The sequence below is a fragment of the Cricetulus griseus genome, chromosome 2 (assembly GCF_003668045.3).
Source record: "Cricetulus griseus strain 17A/GY chromosome 2, alternate assembly CriGri-PICRH-1.0, whole genome shotgun sequence".
In the NCBI taxonomy this organism is placed as follows: Eukaryota; Metazoa; Chordata; class Mammalia; order Rodentia; family Cricetidae; genus Cricetulus; species Cricetulus griseus.
In genome coordinates, this window is record NC_048595.1 from 436856247 (window position 1) to 436878174 (window position 21928).

The window sequence follows — 21928 nt, forward strand, 5'->3', positions numbered from 1 at the left end:
GGGGGGGGAGTAGGGGAGTGGAGAAAAGTGTATAGCTCAATAAAAACAAGGCAAAAAGTAAATAAAGGTCGTTGTTGGATACATTTAAGAGCACACACCGTCCTTGCAGAGAACCGAAGTTTGGTTCCTAACATCCATACCACACAGCTCACGATCACCTATTGACTCCAGATCCAGAGAAACCAGACATCTGTGGCCTCTGTGTACCCATACACATGTACATAACTAAAAATTAAAACTAAACCACCATCTACAAAGTCCATAACATTCAGATACCAATCCCCAGAACTACTTCAACCCCAAAGTGCTGCTCCCCAAGCCCCAAGCAGGGCTGGATGTACAGCTTCACACTGCAAACTATTTAACAGCACCTCTCAAATGTGACAGCCTTTTTTATAGGAAAGTGCTTTCGCCCCTAGGCAGTAATACCAAGACAAGTTTGTATTTAAACCCACCTGTTTTTGCTAGCCCATTTTTTTGTTTGTTTTAGAAATAAGACTTATGTGGCATTTGTTATAGGTGAAGGCAAAAGGCTTTACCAAGTGCATAGGACTCCCTTAATAGTGAACACCTTGCTCCACATCTGAGCTGGCAGTCTCCTGGTGTTCTAGGCAACCTACCTCCAATATTGTTATGATTACTGCTACTTACCAGAAGCAGATTTTCAAAGACACCTTTACACACCATCTGTCAGAAAACACCCTCTGGTTGTACATAATGTAACAGAATTAACCATGAAGGATAATGCCATTTATTAAAAATATAGTCAGGAGTCGGGACATCGATGCAATTTTACATACACATTTGTAGTCTGAAGTTCCATTATTCCAGCAGTTCATATAAATGATTCAGATCAAAAGAGAAAGAACACTTTACAGAGTACAGCAGTTGCTTATCAATTTGGTTGTGAGTCCATTTGTAGTAAAAATAAATCTTCCTCTTCCATTATTGAAGAACGTCACCTTGATACAGAACAAGCCTGTAAGCGTTAAGGAATTTCTTCTTGCCATTAGTTGTTCATCTGAACTTCTTGGCATATGCCAATTTTTAGACATAGTTAAGTGCTATGAGTTGCCTGGTATTCTGTTTGGGTAACTGGGACTTTCCAGTGACCTGTCACCAGGTTACTTACTATGGATACCAGCTACAGCAATGTCAAACCTAACACCTATATAACACCACTTCTCAAAGAATCATACAGAGCACAACAGTTCAAGACAATATTCTCATTACAACAGGGAAAGCAAAATGGGTCAGAAAACCAAAGTGTAAAAGAAACAAATGGAGGTCACTTCTGTTAATTGAACACCTAGAACCCCTCAGGAAAGCCTAGGCACATTAACATACTTTTACACATTTCCTCCCAACCAGTTGCACTTGTTTCTTGGGGTAATGGTGACCATCCTATTTCTTCAACTTGTACTTACTGTAAGAAATGAAAAAGGAATTGCACAACAAGGTGAATTCAATCCGCCGGTGATGGACTTGGAGATGGCTCATTGGGTTGAGTGTTTGAGCCATAAGCATGAAGACCTATTTTAGGTTACCAGCAACCACATTAAAAAAAGAAAAAAAATTAGGCATGGCTGCACAGTGCTGGGGGGAGTGGGGACAACCTGCCTGTGAGATGCAGAAGCTGGTTTTCTAGTACGTGGCCTTCATGCATAAGATGCCCAAGGAAGTCACTCTAGAACAGGTGGTCAGCTATGGGTGGCACCACTCCTCATGAGGTGTGCCCAGTTTGACAACAGGCAGACTCAGCAGAACCTCTCACTGCTCTCCCAATGTTGGTGGTTATTTGATATGCTTTTGCTGGGCAGGCCCACGACACCAACTGCCACCTAGACCTCTAAGCAGTCTACTCTCCTGGGACAAGTTAAGAGATTCGGTTAACATCCTGACAATGCATTTGGCTGTGTTTAAAAGCATACCAATGGTGCTTGCTGGCCCCTGAATCAAACCTTTAGAGAGATTGGAGCACAGCAAGCCAGGTATACATTCCCCTAGTGTGCAAAATTAAGGCCTCTGCTGAGAGTGCTTCAAAATGTGGTCTTCCTGATCCCAAATTAACCACAGGTCTCTTATACTGAAGAACAGAAAGCTGATGACTGAAAGCTTTTCAATGACTTGGGGTTCTGAAACATTCCAGTCAGAACCATCATATGCATTCAACTTATGCAAGGAATCAATGAAGCCAAATCTGCCAGCACCACAGGTATAAAATGCAAATACAGATTATTTTAATATGAAACATCACTTTGTTTTGTACAGATGTCTACATTTTAACAGATCTTTAAAAAGTGAGGAACAAACTACTATGTTCACACAAAATCTTTGTGCTGTTTGTAAAACACCAGAACTGGAGACAAAGGGGCCCAGATCTTCTGGACAACAGGGTGAAGTTACAGAACCCAACTCTCTCCCTCCTCCAAGTAACATTGCTCATTTACAAGCCTCTGTGAGCAGAGACCTACTGGACCCAACTCCTCCACACTGACTGGGCAAACTACCAAAGATATTTCTGTCAGCAGGGGATGTTTCCACATAAGGCAAGGTCAATGTAGAATGAGTTACAGTAGTAAACTAAGCTACTATCTTCCCTTGGGGCAATGGGATAAAGAGGGTGGCTCTATGTCAAGAGAATCAGCACAATTAGTTTCTTCAAAGTTCAGTTTTTTTAAAAAATGGTACATCTCGGTTTGAAGGAGATAAAGGCGCAGAGTTCAAATGTATTAGTCTTCATTTGAGCCTTAGGAAGAAAATTACCAGCTCCCATTTTCTTTCCACATTTTATGTTCAAGAAGCTAGCTGTAAACAGCAAGACCCACCATGGCTGGACTTGTGGCCACTCAACTTCAACTGAAATGTAACCATACTGCTTATCTTAGACAGGTGGGCATGTGTACAGCACAGAACTATAAACAAAAGCGGTGAAGCAAACTTATTTTATTTTTAGGTAAAAAACATTAACCTGATGGATTATTGCAGATCTGAGAAATGAGCACACAAACAAATAGACAGCATTGTTTACAGGTGCTATGATCTGTGTGGAGACAAAGGCTGAACAGTTTGTCTGCAATTAACGCTGGGAGAGGATGAGAGTAAGATAAAGACTGAAAACAAAACTTAAAAACAGGAGCAAGGGAAGGAAAAAAAAAAAAAACCACTCCAATACGGAATGAAAAGTAATTCATCTAAAACTTTACATCAATTTAAAATGGTCTGGCTACAGGATAAATACTGGCCAGCCCAAGCAATGGACCTTTTTAACCTACACAGAAAAATGAATGCGCTTTCCTTCCTCCTTTGCAGAGGATGATGGGAATGCCATGTAAACAGACCTAGTGTGTCACTTGGCAAAAAGCCAGGAGTGCTCTGTAACTATATTAAAACTAAGCTATAAGAAAAGGCTACCTACCTAGTTACAAAGGCGGAATTATATTGAGAATATATTTCAATTCAATGAATTTTAAATTTTATCTTAATTTGAAAGAACCTAAGATGACAAGGCCCAGGGCTAATGAAAATATCTTAACTATTCATGTTGTATTATTTAAAAACAAAACAAAGACAAAACAAAACCTGTGAACTGCAGAGGCAGCAATGAAGTGTGTGAAAAGATAATTAGAGAGGTGGAAAACACACAGAACCCATTTACTAAACTAGAGTTGTCAAATACACATGAGTTTAATGTCTGTACTTATGTACAAGAGTTGTCTTTGGAAGAAACATACTGCAAACTTAGCTAGATGGATACACACAGCCCAGAATTAAACTGCACAGCGACATTTATTGTTCCAGCCTGAAAAAACATCCCTTTGAAATTTCACACAGCAAAGCAAGTTAAAAACTTCACTCATCAAATAAATGATAATTTAAACAAGAACTTGCTAAAGAAACCTCATCACAACAACGCTTTAGGGCCTGATCACTTGAAGTCCACGGGGCCATTATGAATTATAATCTGCAAGCCGTTTTCCTACAACAAGAAGGAGGAACATGTTTCCTTGACTCAGGTGACACATAGAAAAGAAATCATGATTTGTTTTCTTTTGCTGTAATAGGCAGACACTGATTTCTTGTTGTGATCAGGAAAGATGGAACGACTGTTGGCCTTCTCTTGCTGCTATCAACAGTTTGTCACGCATTATCTCAATGCTCGAATAGTCCGGCAACTTAAGATAGTTCACACAAGTCATTACAGAGGGTAAGAAATCATCTGGGTTTTCTGTTGATTCAAATGTCTTCCGCACAATTGTCAGAGGTGGATTTAAACTCCGGAACCCTAATTAAGAGAAAAAGAGTTCAAGAAATTTGATTCATTTTATAAAATGCCATTACTATCACATGACACATCACTGATTTGTTGTAGTGTTAAACTGCCACAAAACGTACTTCTCTGCCTTAGCTAATGATGGCTCATGGGCTAAGAGCATTGGCCACTCTTCCAGAAGCCCTGGGCTCAATTACCAGCACCTACAGGGCAGCTGACAGACATCTAACTCCAGTCCAAGGAGGATCCAACACCCTCTTCTGGCCTCAGACAAACATGACAAGCAAAACACTCATATACAAAATAAACATTAAAATATCCGAACAAGCAAAAGAGACTCATTCAACTGAATTTTTAGAATCTAATCTTCTCTAAGTCAACTAAGAATTTAAAATTTGCAAACACTGTAGAATTTAAGCAACATTCTTGTACATTAGTGACTGTGTATGTTTTAAAGCAGTCTCTGAATCTCCCTGCCAGTATTTCTTCACATACTCCTAAGCAGCTTATTGTAATAACTAAGAGACACTGTACCCCACCCAAGTAATGGACTGTTTCACTCACAGTTAGAATTAAGACTAAGCACAGATACTACCCACCTCCAACTGGCAATCGTGGGCTACCAGTCACAAACTGAAGAAACAACCTCTGCTGTTCATTATCAAAACTACTGAGAATCTCAAACAAGAACTTCACAGCCCGACTAAAACAAGAAGTAGAACAGAATTATTTTGTGTTGAAATACTATGACAATATTCCAAGCCTCATTTATAATCACTGATAATGACATCTATTTTCAGATATGGTTGTACATGAATTCTCATTACAACACTTTAAAAGTTTATTTTGTTGTCATAGCTGAAATTCAAATGGAACAACCTTAACTATATGCAATTCTAGAAAAATCTTCCCACAAACTTTGATGAGTTGACCCCTCTTCACTATTAACTGAAGAAATGAAGAGCCCACACTTACCTGTCATGAGTATACCCATGATCAGGCCTGCAGCATTCCATCAATGTCTTTGCATCCCAAGTGTCTGCTTTACTGCCACACAGGAGCTGATCCAACTTTGAGATGAAATAAGGATAAAGAATTAGTAAAGAAACACCCACATACGTGGTGACAAGTAGCTGTCTAAGAACATGGCTTCCAGGGTGCTACCCCACCAAGTCCCCTTCACACTGAGCAGCATGGTGGACTGGGCAACAATGCTGCAGCTGTAATTTACTTCCATACAAGTATCCAATACACCCCCCCCCACACCTCCGAACACCCATATTTAACAAACTTTCTTAAGCCTTCCCCAAACTCCCAATCCCTTATGCCAAAAGGCTGTAGAATGGTAAACTATTCTGGTATGATCATTACACAGACAGAAATGACTTGGGTCTTTTAGATGTGATCTACTCACTTCTTCTGGGTAGAAGTACTGAAGATGACTGAGTGGGAAAACTGATTCAAATCCATCTCTAAACGAGTCAAACTGCCTAGAAACACCTTCATTGAGTGCCCAGAATATCACCAACTGCAAAAAGAAGCCATTTTTAAAACTCCACAAACTTCCAAATTTACTATTTATAGTAAATGACCTTCTGGAATTACTTTAAAAACTAAAACAAAACAAAACGTAATTAAGCCAGGTGGTGGTTGGGCACTCTGCACTTGGAAGGCAGAGACAGGTACATCCTCTGAGCTGAGGCCAGCCTCCTGGTCTACAGAGTGAGTTGTAGGACAGCAAGGAGACAGGGAGAAGGGGAGGAGGGAGGGAGGGAGGGAGGGAGAAGGGAGAAGGGGGGAGGGGAAGAGAGAGGGAAAGAGGGAGGAGGGAGGAGGGGGAGGGAGAGGGAGAGGGAGGAGGGAGAGAGAGGAGAGAGAGAGAGAGAGAGAGAGAGAGAGAGAGAGAGAGAGAGAGAGAGAGACACGCACGCAAGCAAGCCTGGTCTACAGAGTGAGTTGTAGGACAGCAAGAGACAGAGACAGAGACACACACACACACAGACAGACAGACAGACAGACAGACAGACAGACAGACAGACACACACAGACACACACACACACACACACACACACACACACACACGATTAAACGTCCAGACTATCTCAAAGTAAAAGGCCAGTGAGGTAAACTTCTCATTTGGGGATTGACCAGTAAGACAATGTCAAAACTGCCACATTTTTACATTGTATTAAAACTTCATTTATAGAAAACCCTCCCTCCAGCAGAGAATCACATTGTCTTACCAAAAGCCAAAGACAATGTCCCAAGGGGTTAAAATGTTACTGAAATTAAAGATTAACATTTCAAGATCCTTAATTAGCAACCAGCCAAATTTTTAATGTGGAGTGTTGACTTCTAAATCCTGTGAAGTCCTGATAACCATCTTCTGCAGTGTATGTCTCTTTTTAGAAACAGATACAGCTTGGACATGCAAGACAACAAAATTTGAGGATGAGAAAAAGCAGCTCTAAACTTACTCAGCCCATCGACCCTGGTTAATTTACTGGTACATAGGATATTCAGATTAAGACGAAATCATTACTATTGCTGTAATTTAAAAAACAACCAGAAGCCACACCATACAACAGGACTCACAAAGGAGGTTTATTGGAGGGGCAACGAGAGAAGGGGAAGAAAAGGAGGCAGAGATTGGTTCCTGGGGACAAGGAAGTGGGGGAGGGAGGATAGGAGTTGGATAGGGCCCCTTTAAAAAGGGGAATGTGGTGAATGTGTACAGGTGGTACTCTTACTGGCTGCAGCTGAAGACATATATGTCAGAAACCAAAGGGAAGGCCAGTACAGACACCTGAACACTAACAACTATTTTAAAACAATTATAAAGGATTTTTAGAAAAGCAAAGGTATGGATGTTTACGCATTATTTATAAGATTAAAAAGCAGCTTCCCCAAAGACAGTACAAGAAACAGGTAATGTAGCCCGATTAGTTATTAAAAGGAACTACTTGAGTCACAAGAGTGCTGGGAAGCCAAGGATCTTGGATTACCTTCTTTTGAAAGAAAACAAAGAAACTAGAGCTAAAGTTTTCAGAGGCCCTAAAGTCCCACACAATATTTTAAGAAAGGTCAGGGTTTCGAAATGAATATTCTAGCTTGAATCCAATGTTCAGAAAGAAACTCATGCAAAGTTTTAAACAATGGTAATGAAAAGCTATAGCTTCTAATTTTTGCATGCAATAGGAAATAGTTTCTCCTACATTTAGCAAACTTCAGTCTACAGTTGTAAATGCACTTTGGGGTGAACACAACAAACACAAAGTGTGGCTATGTATGCCTATGTTGGTGTTTTAAAAACAATTCTGCCAAGGCATCTGGCCTAAAACAAGGGCAAAAATGCAGCTCCTTTTCACTGATACCTTACACATTGTTTTTCCTGAAAGTATTAAATCAAGCTTAAAGACTGGGTCAATGTAAGCTTACGTGAAGCACCGAGAAAGAAGTGTTAAACTTTTAACACAAACATGTTTTCTGCAGAGTAAAGGGATGCAATGTGCAACCTTCCAGCCTTGGAGCTCCCCCCAGCCTCAGAGAAGATAAAGGGCATTTATACAATGCTGCACCATCATGATGGGAGCCTTTGATGGGTGAACAACAGCTAAGGAAATCCACCGTGTCCTTTGAAGCAAGAAAGGATAAAATATAAGGTCCCTTTTCCAAGTCACCCTTGAGGTGAGCAGCAGACAGAGCTCACAATGTTGAGGGTCATCTTAAAAGTGGATCATGTTAGACCTACTCAACATGCAGCTTTTGGTAGCAGGTTATGAGACTAGGTGGAAGATTGTGTTTCAATAATCCACAAAGTCCATCTGTCTATCCACAAGTCTCACCTCCTATGTTTAGAATTTTGTGTGTATTTTCAAAGTGTGAAGAAAGTTAACTTCTTAGGGTTTCTATGTTGTTGTTTCAGCATAAAATATTTGCTCTCTACAAAATGTACAGAAGCTTACAAAGGCTGAAAGGGCCTCTAAGAGTGGTCCCAGTGATGTGCAAAGTCTTTAGCAAAGGTCCACACAGGCAGAAGGTCAGGGACCAAGTTCCACCAACCTAAATCCCCTCCTCCTCATAGAAACACAGAAGACAAATTCCTATGGCTCTGCAGAAAAGAAGCAATACATACTCTTAGGTATTCCTCTAAATTGTGGATAGTGACTGGTATATCCTTCCCTCCTTTCTTCAGTTCAATGTTGGGAAACCCAGGCAGTGTGAAGTCCAGTCCCAGATCTTCCACCGAGCAGCCATTCATTGTAAGAGTTTCCAATGCATACTGTAGACTTTCTTTGGTCTTTTAATGGAGAGAAGAGCACAAAAATTCATGCAAAATTATATTGTATTTACAAAAATAAAACATCCTATAACAACTGATGGTTTCTTTAGTTCATGGTTAGATTTTTGGTCATAGTCTACATATTAAAGGTCACTGGAATCACAAAGGAAATCATTGTAACACCTCAGGATACAATTATTTTTGTGTAGAGGATCAAGATTGCTGGAGTAGTTTCCATACTGAGTAGTTATTCCCTGTAAGCACACTCACATCACATATTAGAAGTCCTTATGCATTTTTGTTAAGCTTTAACAAAATATCTTTTCTTAATTCTAGGCCAATATCGATGAACCTAACTGTATACCCAAGAGTATATATAATTTGGAAAATTATAGGCAATGTACTACCTAGTAACAGCAATAAACTTTTCCCATCCCCTACAAGGCTCAAGTGTAAAGCACACCTTTGTACTTGGGGGAAAGGGGGAGGGAGGGACATCTAAGAAAGCTGAGCTAATTTATATCAAACCCAGAGGATTGTTTAAATGTCTACAACTTAAAGGGTCTACATAAAATGCTACTTTTTTTTTAATCATTAAGGATCAATAACACAAAAATTTAAGTCCTGAAAATGAAGGTATTTAATTAATGCTGATTCATTAGGAAGCTCTCAAATTACCCTTCATTAAAGCAGACAGGATTATGGAGGAACAAGTGAAGAGAATATGAAAAAGTCAAGGAAGAGGGACAAAGGAAATACTAGGGGTTTGCTCTCATTGGCTCTCTAGAACATTTGCACACCTGCCCATGCAGAAACAGACATGACTGCAGAAAGACACTACCTTGGTTGAAGAAAGTGGAGTGGGGGAAGGTATGAGGGCAAAAAAATGTGTAAAGTACAATGATGCATATCAAAATATCCTTCTTAAGAAACCTATGATTGTGTACACAAGTTTTTAATAAATAAAGCCATCTTGTTGCTAAACAGCCTGTCACATACCAAAGTGATCCCAACTCCCTGATTACATAGTCATTTGTAACATGCAGTACAACTAGAACATGTTTAAAAAGAATGAACTGTTAGTTTCTCTGGCTTATATACTAGATCAAACTTAAGTTTAACACATTCCTAACAATCATGAGAGAATTTAATCTACCAGGCCAAGGGCCTTAAAGGTCTAGCTCAGTAACAGAGTGCTCGCCTAGCGCCTAGCAGACACAAAGTAGCAGGTGTGGTCCCCAGCATTATAAACAAACAGGTCAAATCTGAACCAGAAAAATGGGCCCCATTTGTATGTTTTATAAAACATGGGGGCAGTGGGCCAGGGATGTACCTCAGCTGGTTGTGTAACTTGGTTTTAACTGCCACTGCATAAATCTGACATTGTGACAGACACCTTTATTTGCAGCATTTGGGATTGACAGGCAGGAGGATCCTTGGCTACAGAGTAAGTTTGTGTAAATAAAGTTAGAAGACTCGGTTTATGTGATGCAATCAAAACATGCTATGAGTTTTATCTCCTTCCCTTTCTTTCCCATTATTTACTTATGTAATACATGCTAAACAATGTGATAGAAGTTTAAAGTATTAGTGTCTGTGAAGTTTAGGGTAGGAATCCGGACTCAGGCAGAGTCCCTTAGTTCAGTGAACAGCTAGTCTAGCCAACCAGTGAGATTCAGGCTCAATGAGAGATGTATCTCAAAACATCAGAATGATTAAGGAACATCCAAAATCAAACTCTGGACTCCACGGGCATAAGCATAACAAAAATCTTGCAGTTGTTCAGTACTCTAAAGAACTTTAAAAAGTATCTATCCATTTATTTTTACTTATGTGTTTAAATGTATCTCTTTGAATACACACTCATGTGTGCGCTGGGCATTGGCACTGCATGCCTTTAATCCCAGCACTCGGGAGGCAGAGACAAGCAGATATCTGTGAGTTCAAGACCAGCCTGGTCTACAAGAGCTAGTTCCGGGACAGCCTCCAAAACCACAGAGAAACCCTGTCTCGAAAAATAGAAACACTCATGTGTGCATTGTGTGTCTATTCCAGAAGTCAGTGTCAGACCCCTGCAACTAGAGTTACAGATGACTGTGACTTATCATGTAGGTATGGGAATTGAATCTAGATCCCCTAGGAAGAACAGCTAGTCCTCTTATCCCCTGAGCTGTCTCTTCAGCTCAAATTCTAAACATAATTATGACATTAATTCTTGCATAGAAAAAAAAATGGACCTACACTTAGTTTCTTTGATGCTGCTGTGACAAAACTTTTTTTTTTTTTTGAGAAAAGCAACTTAAAGGAAAAGGTTTATAGCAGACTATAGCCTGTGTCAGGACAGTCAAGTAGCAGGAACTTGAACTATTAATAGTACCATTCACAGTCACAAGCAGTAGAATAACATACAAGCTAATGCTCAGCTCACTTTCTACACTCTTACAAAATCCAACATCTTCTGCTAATAGAATAGAGCCACTCACTGTGAGCTAGTCTTTCTACGTCAATTAACATAACCACGACAAGCAACACAGATACACTATCAGAGGCTAAACTTAATCTAGATAACCCTACACAAGTATATCCAGAGGCTTGCCTCCTAGGTGCTCACAATTAACGTTTAAAAACATTATCTCCTCATAAACATAACTAGGAGATGAAATGAATATCCTTCCAAATCATCTTCCAGGATCTACTGTATTTATCCCATCAAGGTGCAATCTGTCTTTTATTAGTTTGTTAGTCTTACTTTAAATAATCTTAAAGCTGGAAAGATGGCTCAGCTATTAACAGTACTAGTGCCGATCTTAGAGGACCTAGGTTCTGTCCATAGAATCCATATGGTAGCTCACAGCCACCTATAACTGCAGTTATAGGAGACCTGATGCCCTCTCTTCTGGCCTCTTTATACACGAGGTACTCATGCAGTATACCAAGTTAAATACAGGCAGTCATATATACATAATACAAATAAATTATAAGATGAGTTGCTATCTAATACCCATACATATAATAGAGTCTAAAGAGATGGTAACACATATATTTGAAAGACAGTAATGATATGGAGCTCCAGATTATCTGAGAGATGAAACAGAAACCTCCACGAACCTTTTCTAGATTAATAATGCTGGGTAGTCAGTCTAGTAACTCATACATGCTAGTTTAAGTGCTTTACATTTGAGCTGTATAGACCCAGCCTGACAACAACCATTAAAAACTATTTCTAAGCTAGGTGTAGTAGTATAATCTCGCAATGCAAACACACCTGTGGTGAAGAGGAAAAGGGAGACCGATAAATAGAGAAGCTCTTTTCTGAAGAATTACTGAGAGGGTATCTGATTATCTACAATTTAAGATAAGTGGTATCAGAACTTCCATTAGAAGTATATTTTATTTGGAAATCAAGACGTCCACTTGCTGTTATTAAAGATCACAGTGGGGACACTGAGAAATCGTGCTTCTGTTAGTTTAAAAGACATATTAAGCATCTCTATTAAAATGAAATATTACTGGGATAGAGAGATGGCTCATTGCTTAAGAGCACTTGTTGATCTTTCAGAGGATCTAGATTCAGTTCCTAGGTCCACATGACAACAGGCAAATTCAAGAGAATCTGATGTCCTCTTCTGGCTTCCGAGGGCACTGCATGAAGTTGTACACAAACATACATGCAGGCAAAGCACCCATAAATACATTTTTAATTAAAAAAATAAATATTACTATGAAATTAACCAGTTAAGAAGCCTCATGATTCTAGAATAAGAACTGATCAAATACCTGGCATTGCCTCCAGACCTACCTGGGATTTATCCTGCTCCAGTCTTTTCTTCTGTCTGACAATGTCTTCTAGGTGATATACTGATCTGGCTACAACAGGATCAATGTCAAATAAATCATGAGATGTCAGTGAAGTTTCCTGCCTCAGCATCCACTTATAAAAGGGCAGGCCAAGGGGAAGGTCCACCTGAAAGGGAACAAGCAACATACTTTGTCATAACTAGATGTAAAAGGCATTTTATAAGAGGTCATTTGAAAAGGTCAAATATACTCTTAAAGAAAAAAAAACTTAGAAACTCTTCTCTACTTGAAACTGAGAGCCACAAATTGGGGCCCTAATATCTGTCAACATTTTAGAATGCTAAAGAACCTATTTAAGTAAGCTGGAGAGATGGTTCAGTGGTTAAGAATATTGGCTGCTCTTCCAGAGGAACCAGGTTCCATTCTCAGCACCCATATGACAGTTTACAACTGTCTGTAACTCTAGCAACAGGGGATCTGATATCCCTTTACAGGCATACATATAGGCAAAACACCAATCAATGCTCATAAAAAGGAAGTATAATAAAAGAACCTATTTAAGCATAACACAAAAAAGAACACCAATGATGAACATACATTAAAGTATTTTACATGAGTACCTCTGAAACACTATGAAGTGTTTATCAATGGAATTTTACTTTATTTTCAACCAAGTAAACTCAATACAATTTAATATTGAAATCAGAAAAGGTAAAATGAAGAACATACTTAAAACAAAAAATTAAAATGAATGGTACTTCTAAAATAACTGATAATCTGTATACACCTCTTTAAAGAGAACATAAACTTGTGACGTTTACCAAATGAAAATGTTTTAGCCATATTGATAAATTAATTATCTCAAAAAAATGTGAGACGAGGAAATGAAGTCCAGAAATATTCAAACCTCCATAAATATTGATCACTTGGTTTATTTTCATAGAAGCATTCTAACAGAAATACAATGTGTTTACCTACAAAGCACATTGCTTTCTTGTTGAATTAAAAAGTCAAATTGAATCCTGCCAAAAATACAATTAATGCCATCTTTACATTGCCTGACTCTGAGCTCTGGCTACTAAAAAGAATGCTACAAAGACTAGAGGCTGGGTGATGTCATCTTGGACACAGGAAAGCCTTACATGTGTGCTACAGAAGCAGAATTGACATTTTAAACAAAATTCTCAAGCACTTTGTGCTCATATTCAAATCAGAGCAGCCTGCTCTAAAACACAGAATTGAATGCAGGGGACTGAGGTACTTTCAAAGAATATTGTACAAAATTATAGATAAGAAAACAGTCCTAAACTTACCAATCTGAAATCCATGATAGCCTTAGCCATTAATTTTCCTAAAAAGCGAAACTTCATCTTAACCTTTGCAATATGAGCAGGCTTAGCTGTCCTACCAAAGGGAAGCGCAAACAGGCCCTGGAGGTTTTGAATATACTTGGTCCCTTCTTGGCTTCCTGTAAAATAAGCAAGTCAGCTTCAGATGAAGTATTCCAAAACGAACAAAACAAAGCCTGGTAACTAAGAACAATAAGAAATTCAGTATTCACAAAACTAGAGCAAGAGCCTCTAAATTAGAAAAGTCTTCCCACTGGAGAAATGAGAAAATGGGGAGGGGGGGAATGAGAGGCAAAGAAAACAGCCCCAGCAGAAACTAACCAGGATGGAGGCGCCCCCTTACCTGATCTGAGTAACACAAACTGACCAACTCACAGCTGTACATTACCTTTTGGATTGCTAAGAGTTACTTCTTCACCTCTCCAGAGACCCAAGTCAGCCCTCTGTAGTTCCTGAGAAACAAGTGCATAAAACTCCAGCGTTGGCCCAAGACCTGTACCAACCTAGAAGGAAAAACAAAACAAAAACAAAAACAAACAAAAAAACATTCATTTTAGAAATTGTGGTGCCTTTTTCCCCTGGAAATCTCTTGGCAACATGCATACTCACACAAAGTGTTTGGCAGAAAGCATGAGACGGTTTTCCAGAACAGACATTCCCTGAATCTTGGTCATCAAAAACCCTTTATCATCCTCTCTGAACCCAACATTTCAATTGTATGGCTCAAAATTCCTACCTCAGGTATAAATTTTTCCTTTAGAGTTCAACATGGTATCCTTTACATATGCCAAGCCAACTCAAGTTCCACTTTCTCAGATGAAGCCTCCCAATCTCCCCCAAACACTAGTTTCTTTCCTATGACATTTTTGGGTTTTAACATTATTCCATTACATACTTGCAAGTTTTAAATGAGAATTATTTTGACTGCCCTGAATGCCTGTATAGTCTAACATGCATTTAATAGGAGTCTAAGGGGTAAAATTCAAGGCCTGAATTCATGTCAGCAACCAGAAGGGTTAGTCAGTGCCCCTTTAAGTCCAAGGGTACACTGGAACCCCAAGACAATCATCAGTGTCACACACACAAGAGCATTCCATCAAGGTGGTGGTGTGTGTGTGTGGGGGGGGGGGCTGGAGCTCTGATCCATTAGTTTAGTTTGGAGACTAGGCTTTGCTATATAAAAAAAAAATGCAAAGGAGATTGTTCCGCTTATAAAGCCTGTACATGACAGCACCATTATCAACATGCTTGCAGCAGTGTTCAGACTCAGCATTCCTCCAAGTTCTAGCAAGATTCCACCAGTTTAGTCCATAATAAACAAAGACAAGCAATAATAAACTAGTCTCACAGTTCAAAATCATAATCTAACAACAATCTGTTCAAGTGACCACAAACTCTGGGTGAACAAAGGGTATTATTTTACTATTACTTCACTTACTTTTAAAATGGTCCATACCATCTTAAGAGTTGATAAAGTCTACCATCTTAATTCCAATTTTCAAAGGAGTGACTGTTTATACACAGGAAGTCGTTTCTGATTGGCTCCCACCATGTTCACAGAAGTCCACATGAGTAAATGGGTATCACTATTTAACCACAAGTGAGTGCTCCAACAGAAATCTGGTAGTCCACCTTTGGCTTTTCTGACTCCCCACAATCAAAACAAGTCAATATACAAAATAAGTTCTGCCTTAAAAACATTTCTAAACTGATGATTCTCTACATCCTCTCCTTTTATTGGATCTGTTTGTGCTTGCTCAGTGACCACATACAATAGTGCTCCTAATATCCTACATACTATATTAACAGTGACATTTCCTATGAAACTCAAAGCACAGTCAATATTTTTATCATAGCCTAATAGTCTATATGATCCCTACTTCCAGCATCACTGATCTTGTGACTCCTGTTGCTCTAGCCTAACTTACTAGAAGCTCTAGCCACCTTGATACCATGATAGTTGGAACACATTGTTCTTCTGCAGAGAACCATTCTCCCTAACAGCAAGGACTTGTTTCCAAGTTAAATGTCACCTTAAAACCACTTTAACACCTTACCCAACATGTTCTATCTTTCTTGATCACATAGTTTAACATGGTGTGTGTGTAAACACGAGTAGGGGGTTGGGGAGGGGGAAGCCTTCCAAAACTAAAAGAAAACCTACACAGTGGTAGGGATCTTGCGTATTTTGCTCTCCATTCATTTCCAGCCACTGGAGAAAAGGAAAAGATTAGGACATTCAGTGACACATGCTGTCCACAGGGTGGCACTCCAGGGCAATTTAATTCCCTTTTCACAAAATCACCCCAAAATGGTAAGTCTATTACTTTCTCTTAAATGGTTATTTCTAAAAGTAAAATGGATTTTACTTAAAAGTATGAAATTCTACAGGTGTTACTGAAAGTTTATGTCATACCCACTAAAGCAAAGCAACTCCCTACTGAGGCTGGTCAGGAGTATTCTGCCTAGGCATTCCACTAAATGCACAATTATTTAATTGTCTGCCTTTATTTCCATTTTTAAAGGGAGGAAAATATGATATTCCAGGAATAAAAATACAGAATAGGAGACTATGTCTCAAACAAACAAATATAAAAACTAGAATGAAAACCAACATGAACAACTTGGCTTAAAATAGTCTTTCTACCTCAAGGTTAACACAAACCAGCATATTTATATGCCAGGAAATGTTCTGTTTTATTTATTTTAGTTTGCTAGCCATTCTAGCAACATGATGTGATGAATATATTTTCCCAGTGATGTTGGATTCCATAACTTTTTCAGAATAGGGAAGACCCACTAAACCTTAATCCTAAGCAGAGTCAGAGAAAAGCTGTTCTGAACTCTTATAGGTCTCATTTAATTATAACTATTTATGTATAGTTCATACATGTGTGTCTTGCATGTGCAAATGCATGCATGTATGTACAACCCAACTGTTTGGGTTTCAAAGAACAATCTGTGTTAGACTTTTCTCTTTTCATCATGTGAGTTTCAGGGATCAAACTCAGGTAGGCTTGGTGACAAGTGCCTTTACCCACTGAGCCATCTCACTAGCCCTAGGTTTTATCCCAGTTACAATTTGAAGATCAGAGTGAAAAAAATAATTCATTGTTCAGAAAAAACAACAACAAAAAACATTAGAGTAACAAAATAGAAAGCAATTTTAAACACACCTGGTGATTCACAGGAAAGGTTTTACACATTCTTACAAATAAGAAATCTGAGTACCACATCCTGTGAGCAAAAGCTATTTTGGGAGAAGGTTTTAAAAAACAAAACAAAAAATCCAAACCAATACTAAAAGGCTTCCAAACTCATTACCTCCCTCCTTTTCCATCTCCTCTGCTTCTAAAACAACACTGGCTTACGTCACTCATCAGCAAAGCCCAATCCCTTAGTTCAAGTCCCAGTTTGCTGGAAAATGTCCTCTTTCCACTAAAGAGTTGTCCTATCAAGTTCTTGTCTTGTCAAGGCTTACGTCCCTGTCTAAATGCCCCATTCATGTGGCATCTATACCAATCATTTGCAATGTCCTTTTGTTTTTGTTTCTCTTCTTAGGAATCTCCAACTGACCTGTAAGAATGTGGCAGTTCTGCCATAACCTAGATCACTAACACATAATATATTTCTCAGGACACAGCACAGACCTCTATATTTTTATTCTGGTGACCAAAGGGAATTTTCAAGAAAGTGTTTCTAAAAATTATGTTTGAGAAAATGGGTGAAAAATCAAAGCCATGACTAAAATTATTTAAATAGCTACTGGTAACATTGTAGACAAAACTACTAAACTTATAGTGTTCTAATTCTGTTTTAAAGGAAGGAGAGAGAGAGTAGAGAGGAGGGAGAGGGAGAGGGGAGAGGGAGAGAGGGGGAGTAGTAAAACATTTTTAATCACAGACGACAGAGCAATTTACACAACATAAGGACATAGGTCTGTGACCTGGACTGGCCAAACTTCAGCCAGTCCACTGCCTGCCTTATTAATGTATAAAAGCTAAGGATATTTGTTAAATGACTGGTAAGCATGTTGAATGGTGTGTTTCAAGATGTCAAAAAATTATATAAACCAGATTTTGGTGACCATAAAAAGGAAATAAAACTTTCTAAAAACTGTTTCTAAATGAGGGTTTAATCTGTAGCTCAAAATGGCCCTAGCAAGAATGATTTCAGTGTATGTTCAATACAAGTGTTTGGTGTGTCAAGATGAATGTATGTAAATCAGAGGATTAAGTTCAGGCTGTCAGGCCTGCAAAGCAAGTAGCTTCCTCCTTTACCTGTGGAACCATGTAGTCACATCTTCAGAACCCCAACACAAATATTTTAGTTATCCCCTTGAGCAGGTTGCTTCATTTTCCCAGCACTGACCCTTATTATTTCCCAGACTTTCTTTTCATGAACAAGTAAGTATGTGCATAATGATGCCAGGAAAAATCCTGTTTCTTATTTTGCACTTAAACCCCGGAAAAATGGAGAACTTCATATAATTAAGGAGAAAGAAGAACAAATCTTTTTGTTGTTGTTGTTGTTTTAAAACAAATTTCCCAACTGCCTTTCAGAATTTCATAGTGCCAATATGCACAAATGACATTTTATCAAGAGCACAAGTTAAAACACCATCATGGAGTCCAAAACTCACCTCATTTTCATACTGGATTTCTAACATGGCCCGAGAACTACCAAGGTCCTGCATCACAGACTCAGCTTGTTTAAGAAGCTCCTCTCTGTTCACAGTGCGCTAACAAAGAAAATGTTTGTGAAGAAATAATGAATAATGTTCCAGGTAGCACTTACTGCAGTAATAAAAATAAATAAATAAATAAAATCACTCCTTTAAGCACACCCCTCAGGAAGGCTAAAGTAGCTGCACTGGTAAAGACACTAACAAGTCCCTGACAGGGACCAGATTCACTACTCTCCATGCCAGATTAAAAACAGTAAAAACATAAAAATCCCTTTCAGGGAAAGTAAAGCTCAAATGCAAAAAACACTCTCAAAGGAGAAGAGCTGCAAGAGAACTCGAAGAAGTTCTAGAAGAAACCTAGAACCTAGAAGAAAGAGAAACCAACTGAGCTGCCTGGAAGAGGTTTAGACCAACTGTGGCACTCTCCAACCTGTTGAGCTGCCTGTAGGCTGTGCAGTGTCCCAGCTTTTACCCACCCATGCTGAGGTAGGCTTTGATAATGCAACTATCTTTTGAGTAATTTCTGCCCAAGTAACCCTAATAAAATTCTTTTTGACCACATTAGACTTTGGTGGTATCTGTGCTTCATTCTGTTGTGGATTCCCTAACTGGGATGAATAGACATGAGTTATGTCTTCACAGGAAGTTTTGTTGGACAACACAAGTATTCTCCATATATGAAAGAAAGCTAGATATAATTACTAATATAGCCTGATCCATGGCAAATTTAGAAAATTCAAGTTAGAGAAAAGATCTTTGCTGCTTTGCCAAACAGTGATACAATTCAGAGTCCCAGCCACATGAAATATCCTTGGGCACATTTATACTTTGATACAATTCAGAGTCCCAGCCACATGAAATATCCTTGGGCACATTTATACTTTGATACAATTCAGAGTCCCAGCCACATGAAATATCCTTGGGCACATTTATACTTTGATGACAAAGAAGTAGGTGTGGAGATGACTAAGGAGAGATGCAAGCTGGAAAACTAGGCTCTGAACTGCCCTGATATGAGAACAAGATGCCTCCTAACAGGACCATGAGGATGATAAAGGTCCTACCATTTCAATATGGCAACACTACTGATGATGCAGTTTTCATGAGAAAATGAGATAAAGAAGTAACATGATTTGCTGTTAATTAAACACACTGGGTGTGTGTTTCTAATTGCAAGCCCTCCTTGCTTCTTTTGCTATCCCTTATGGCTCTTTGAGACTTTTGAAATAAAAACTTGAAGATACCACAGAAAAGCCATGAAAAAAAAAATTAAAAAACAACAAACGAAAGAACAGTGAAGGTCAGCCAAGTGGTCATGCATGCCTTTTGTTCTAGGACAACCAGGGATACACACACACACACACACACACACACACACACACACCCACCCACCCACCCACCCACCACCCACCCACCCACGAAGGTCAAAAGGCTGGTACTGATCTCACATGAAATGGTTTAGGTACAACTACATGCCAAGATTAGAAGCAAATATGGAGCTGACTGGGACAGACTCAAAATATATAAGGGATTCTGTTCCACTCTCTTTCAAATGTGCTGACATGCTAAGCGAGTAAATTAAGGTGTGTTAGTAAGCATCATGGTAACTAAATGAAGGATGTTACTTCAGAAATAACAGAAGACAAAAAAAAAAAAAAAAAAAAAAAACAAAACAGACTATACAGTTTCAGGAGGCTTGTGGGAAAATATACTAACAGAGGTGATTCTTAAAAAGATAAATGATAGGGCTTAGCAATTAAAGAGTGCTTGCTACTTGGTTCCCAGCCCCCACACCAGGAAGCTCACAACCTCCAGTTGACAGCAAACCCACATCTTTTCTTATAGTCGAATGCATAAGCACACTTACACACAGACATAAGATCAGTGAAGGCTGTTACTCCACAGGCAAAATCAGATGCAGCACTTTAGGTCCTGCCTTTATTTTAGAAAGCTCAGCATAAATACTCTTAAGAAATACTTACCTTTTTTCTATCCAATCTAGGTGCGACTCTGCTGTCTTGTGAATCAGACTGGTTGATTTCTGGGTTGGTATCAAGTAATCTTTGCATTGCCCGGTCCCGATCAAATGCAGTTACATAAAAAAGCATTTGTCGGGTATCAAAAGGAAAGAAAAATGGGCTGTAAAAGATAAAATACAAATTTACCATCTGCGTGAGAATCAGAAGACATTTAAAAACACATCAAAATCGTATAAGTACCGTGCGCTAACCGATTGCACCACTGTAGCACTCGGAACAATCTGCCGGGCGTTGGTGGCGCACCCCTTTAATCCCAGCACTTGGGAGACAGAGGCAGGCGGATCTCTGAGTTCGAGACCATCCTGGTCTACAAGAGCTAGTTCTAGGACAGCCTCTAAAGCCACAGAGAAACCCTGTCTCAAAAAAAACAAAAAAACAAAACAAAAACACGAAAAAACACATCAAAAAATCTATATTGGAAAAAAAACTTAAGGATATAATACACTGGTGACATACACCTTTAATCTTAGTACTTGTGAGGCAGAGATGGGAGATCTCTGAGTTCAGCCAGCCTGTTCTATATAACAAGCTCCAGGATAGCCAGGGACCCTGTCTCAAAAAAAAAAAAAAAGGGGGGGGGATCTATAATATTTCTCAAACGGGTGGGCCTACAACATCACACTGGCTCTTGATGAGATCTCTAAATGTTGAACAATCATGTATTCTATATGCCTTTCTACATGGAATCTACAATTGTCTACCCATAATCATCTTAAACCTATTCCAAAGCTTTAAGGACATGCAAACCCCCATGCCATACAAAAGCTCAACAACATTCCAGGCTCCACATATAATAATTAATGGCTTTACCATTTCATGATATTCATCACAGGCTTAGCATTAAAAAAAGAAAATGATTGCCAAGAACAAGCTCATTATTTTCAATGAATAGATCCTGCAGCCAAGACACCTCCTACAATGACTTTAAGGGTTTAATTTTATTTTCCTTTTTGAAAAAAGCTCTTGATTTGTCAACCTGAATCTTTGTTTTGTACAATATAGTAACATGTAGGAATACGGTGACTCCAAGTGAAAAACTCAATTTCTAACTTGACTTTTTTTACCATAACTAAAGTATCTAGATCAAGAAAGGCTCAGAAAACCAAGCAGCCACACCGCTGAAGTATCACTGTTAGGAAGGCAAAAGACTTTACTACCCTTATTCTAATATCCTTCAATGAGTTTGCCAAATTGTCAACATATATTACACTAGGTCAAGATCTGAACAAGTCATCTACACCAATCAAATCAAATAAAGATCAACACCATGTTAACATTTATAAGTTTATCAAAGGAACTGTCTTACCAGGTCTTTCCTAGCTCAGTGAGCCATGTTGGGATGTTTCCTGTCATGATTACTAGAGGATCTTGAAGCTGCCTATTCGCTTTTGCTGTTAATTTACTATTAATAAATTCACTAGTTGGAATAATCTCCTTGCACATAGCATTCTGTAAAACAAAAGAAAAAACCTCTTCTTTATTCGTAAGTAGGTAGGCCT

General features: G+C 38.8%; 1 protein-coding gene across 22 annotated transcripts in view; it reads right to left on the reverse strand.

The window, feature by feature from the left end:
- Positions 1–735: 735 nt before the first annotated feature.
- Trip12 (thyroid hormone receptor interactor 12) overlaps positions 736–21928 on the reverse strand; it is a 118031-nt gene continuing 96838 nt past the window's right edge. For 10 of the 22 annotated variants that reach the window (XM_035441079.1, XM_027397414.1, XM_027397413.1 and 7 more), the window contains 11 exons: positions 21736–21878; positions 20373–20529; positions 18346–18444; positions 14092–14206; positions 13668–13822; positions 12356–12520; positions 8410–8574; positions 5688–5801; positions 5249–5343; positions 4873–4976; positions 4089–4285 (listed from right to left, as the gene is read on the reverse strand). In XM_035441079.1, coding sequence (XP_035296970.1) covers positions 4089–4285; positions 4873–4976; positions 5249–5343; positions 5688–5801; positions 8410–8574; positions 12356–12520; positions 13668–13822; positions 14092–14206; positions 18346–18444; positions 20373–20529; positions 21736–21878 — 1509 coding nt within the window. Of the gene's footprint in view, positions 4286–4872; positions 4977–5248; positions 5344–5687; positions 5802–8409; positions 8575–12355; positions 12521–13667; positions 13823–14091; positions 14207–18345; positions 18445–20372; positions 20530–21735; positions 21879–21928 lie in introns of all 22 variants that reach the window. The other 12 variants (XM_027397409.2, XM_035441076.1, XM_035441075.1 and 9 more) reach the window with 2 other exon arrangements.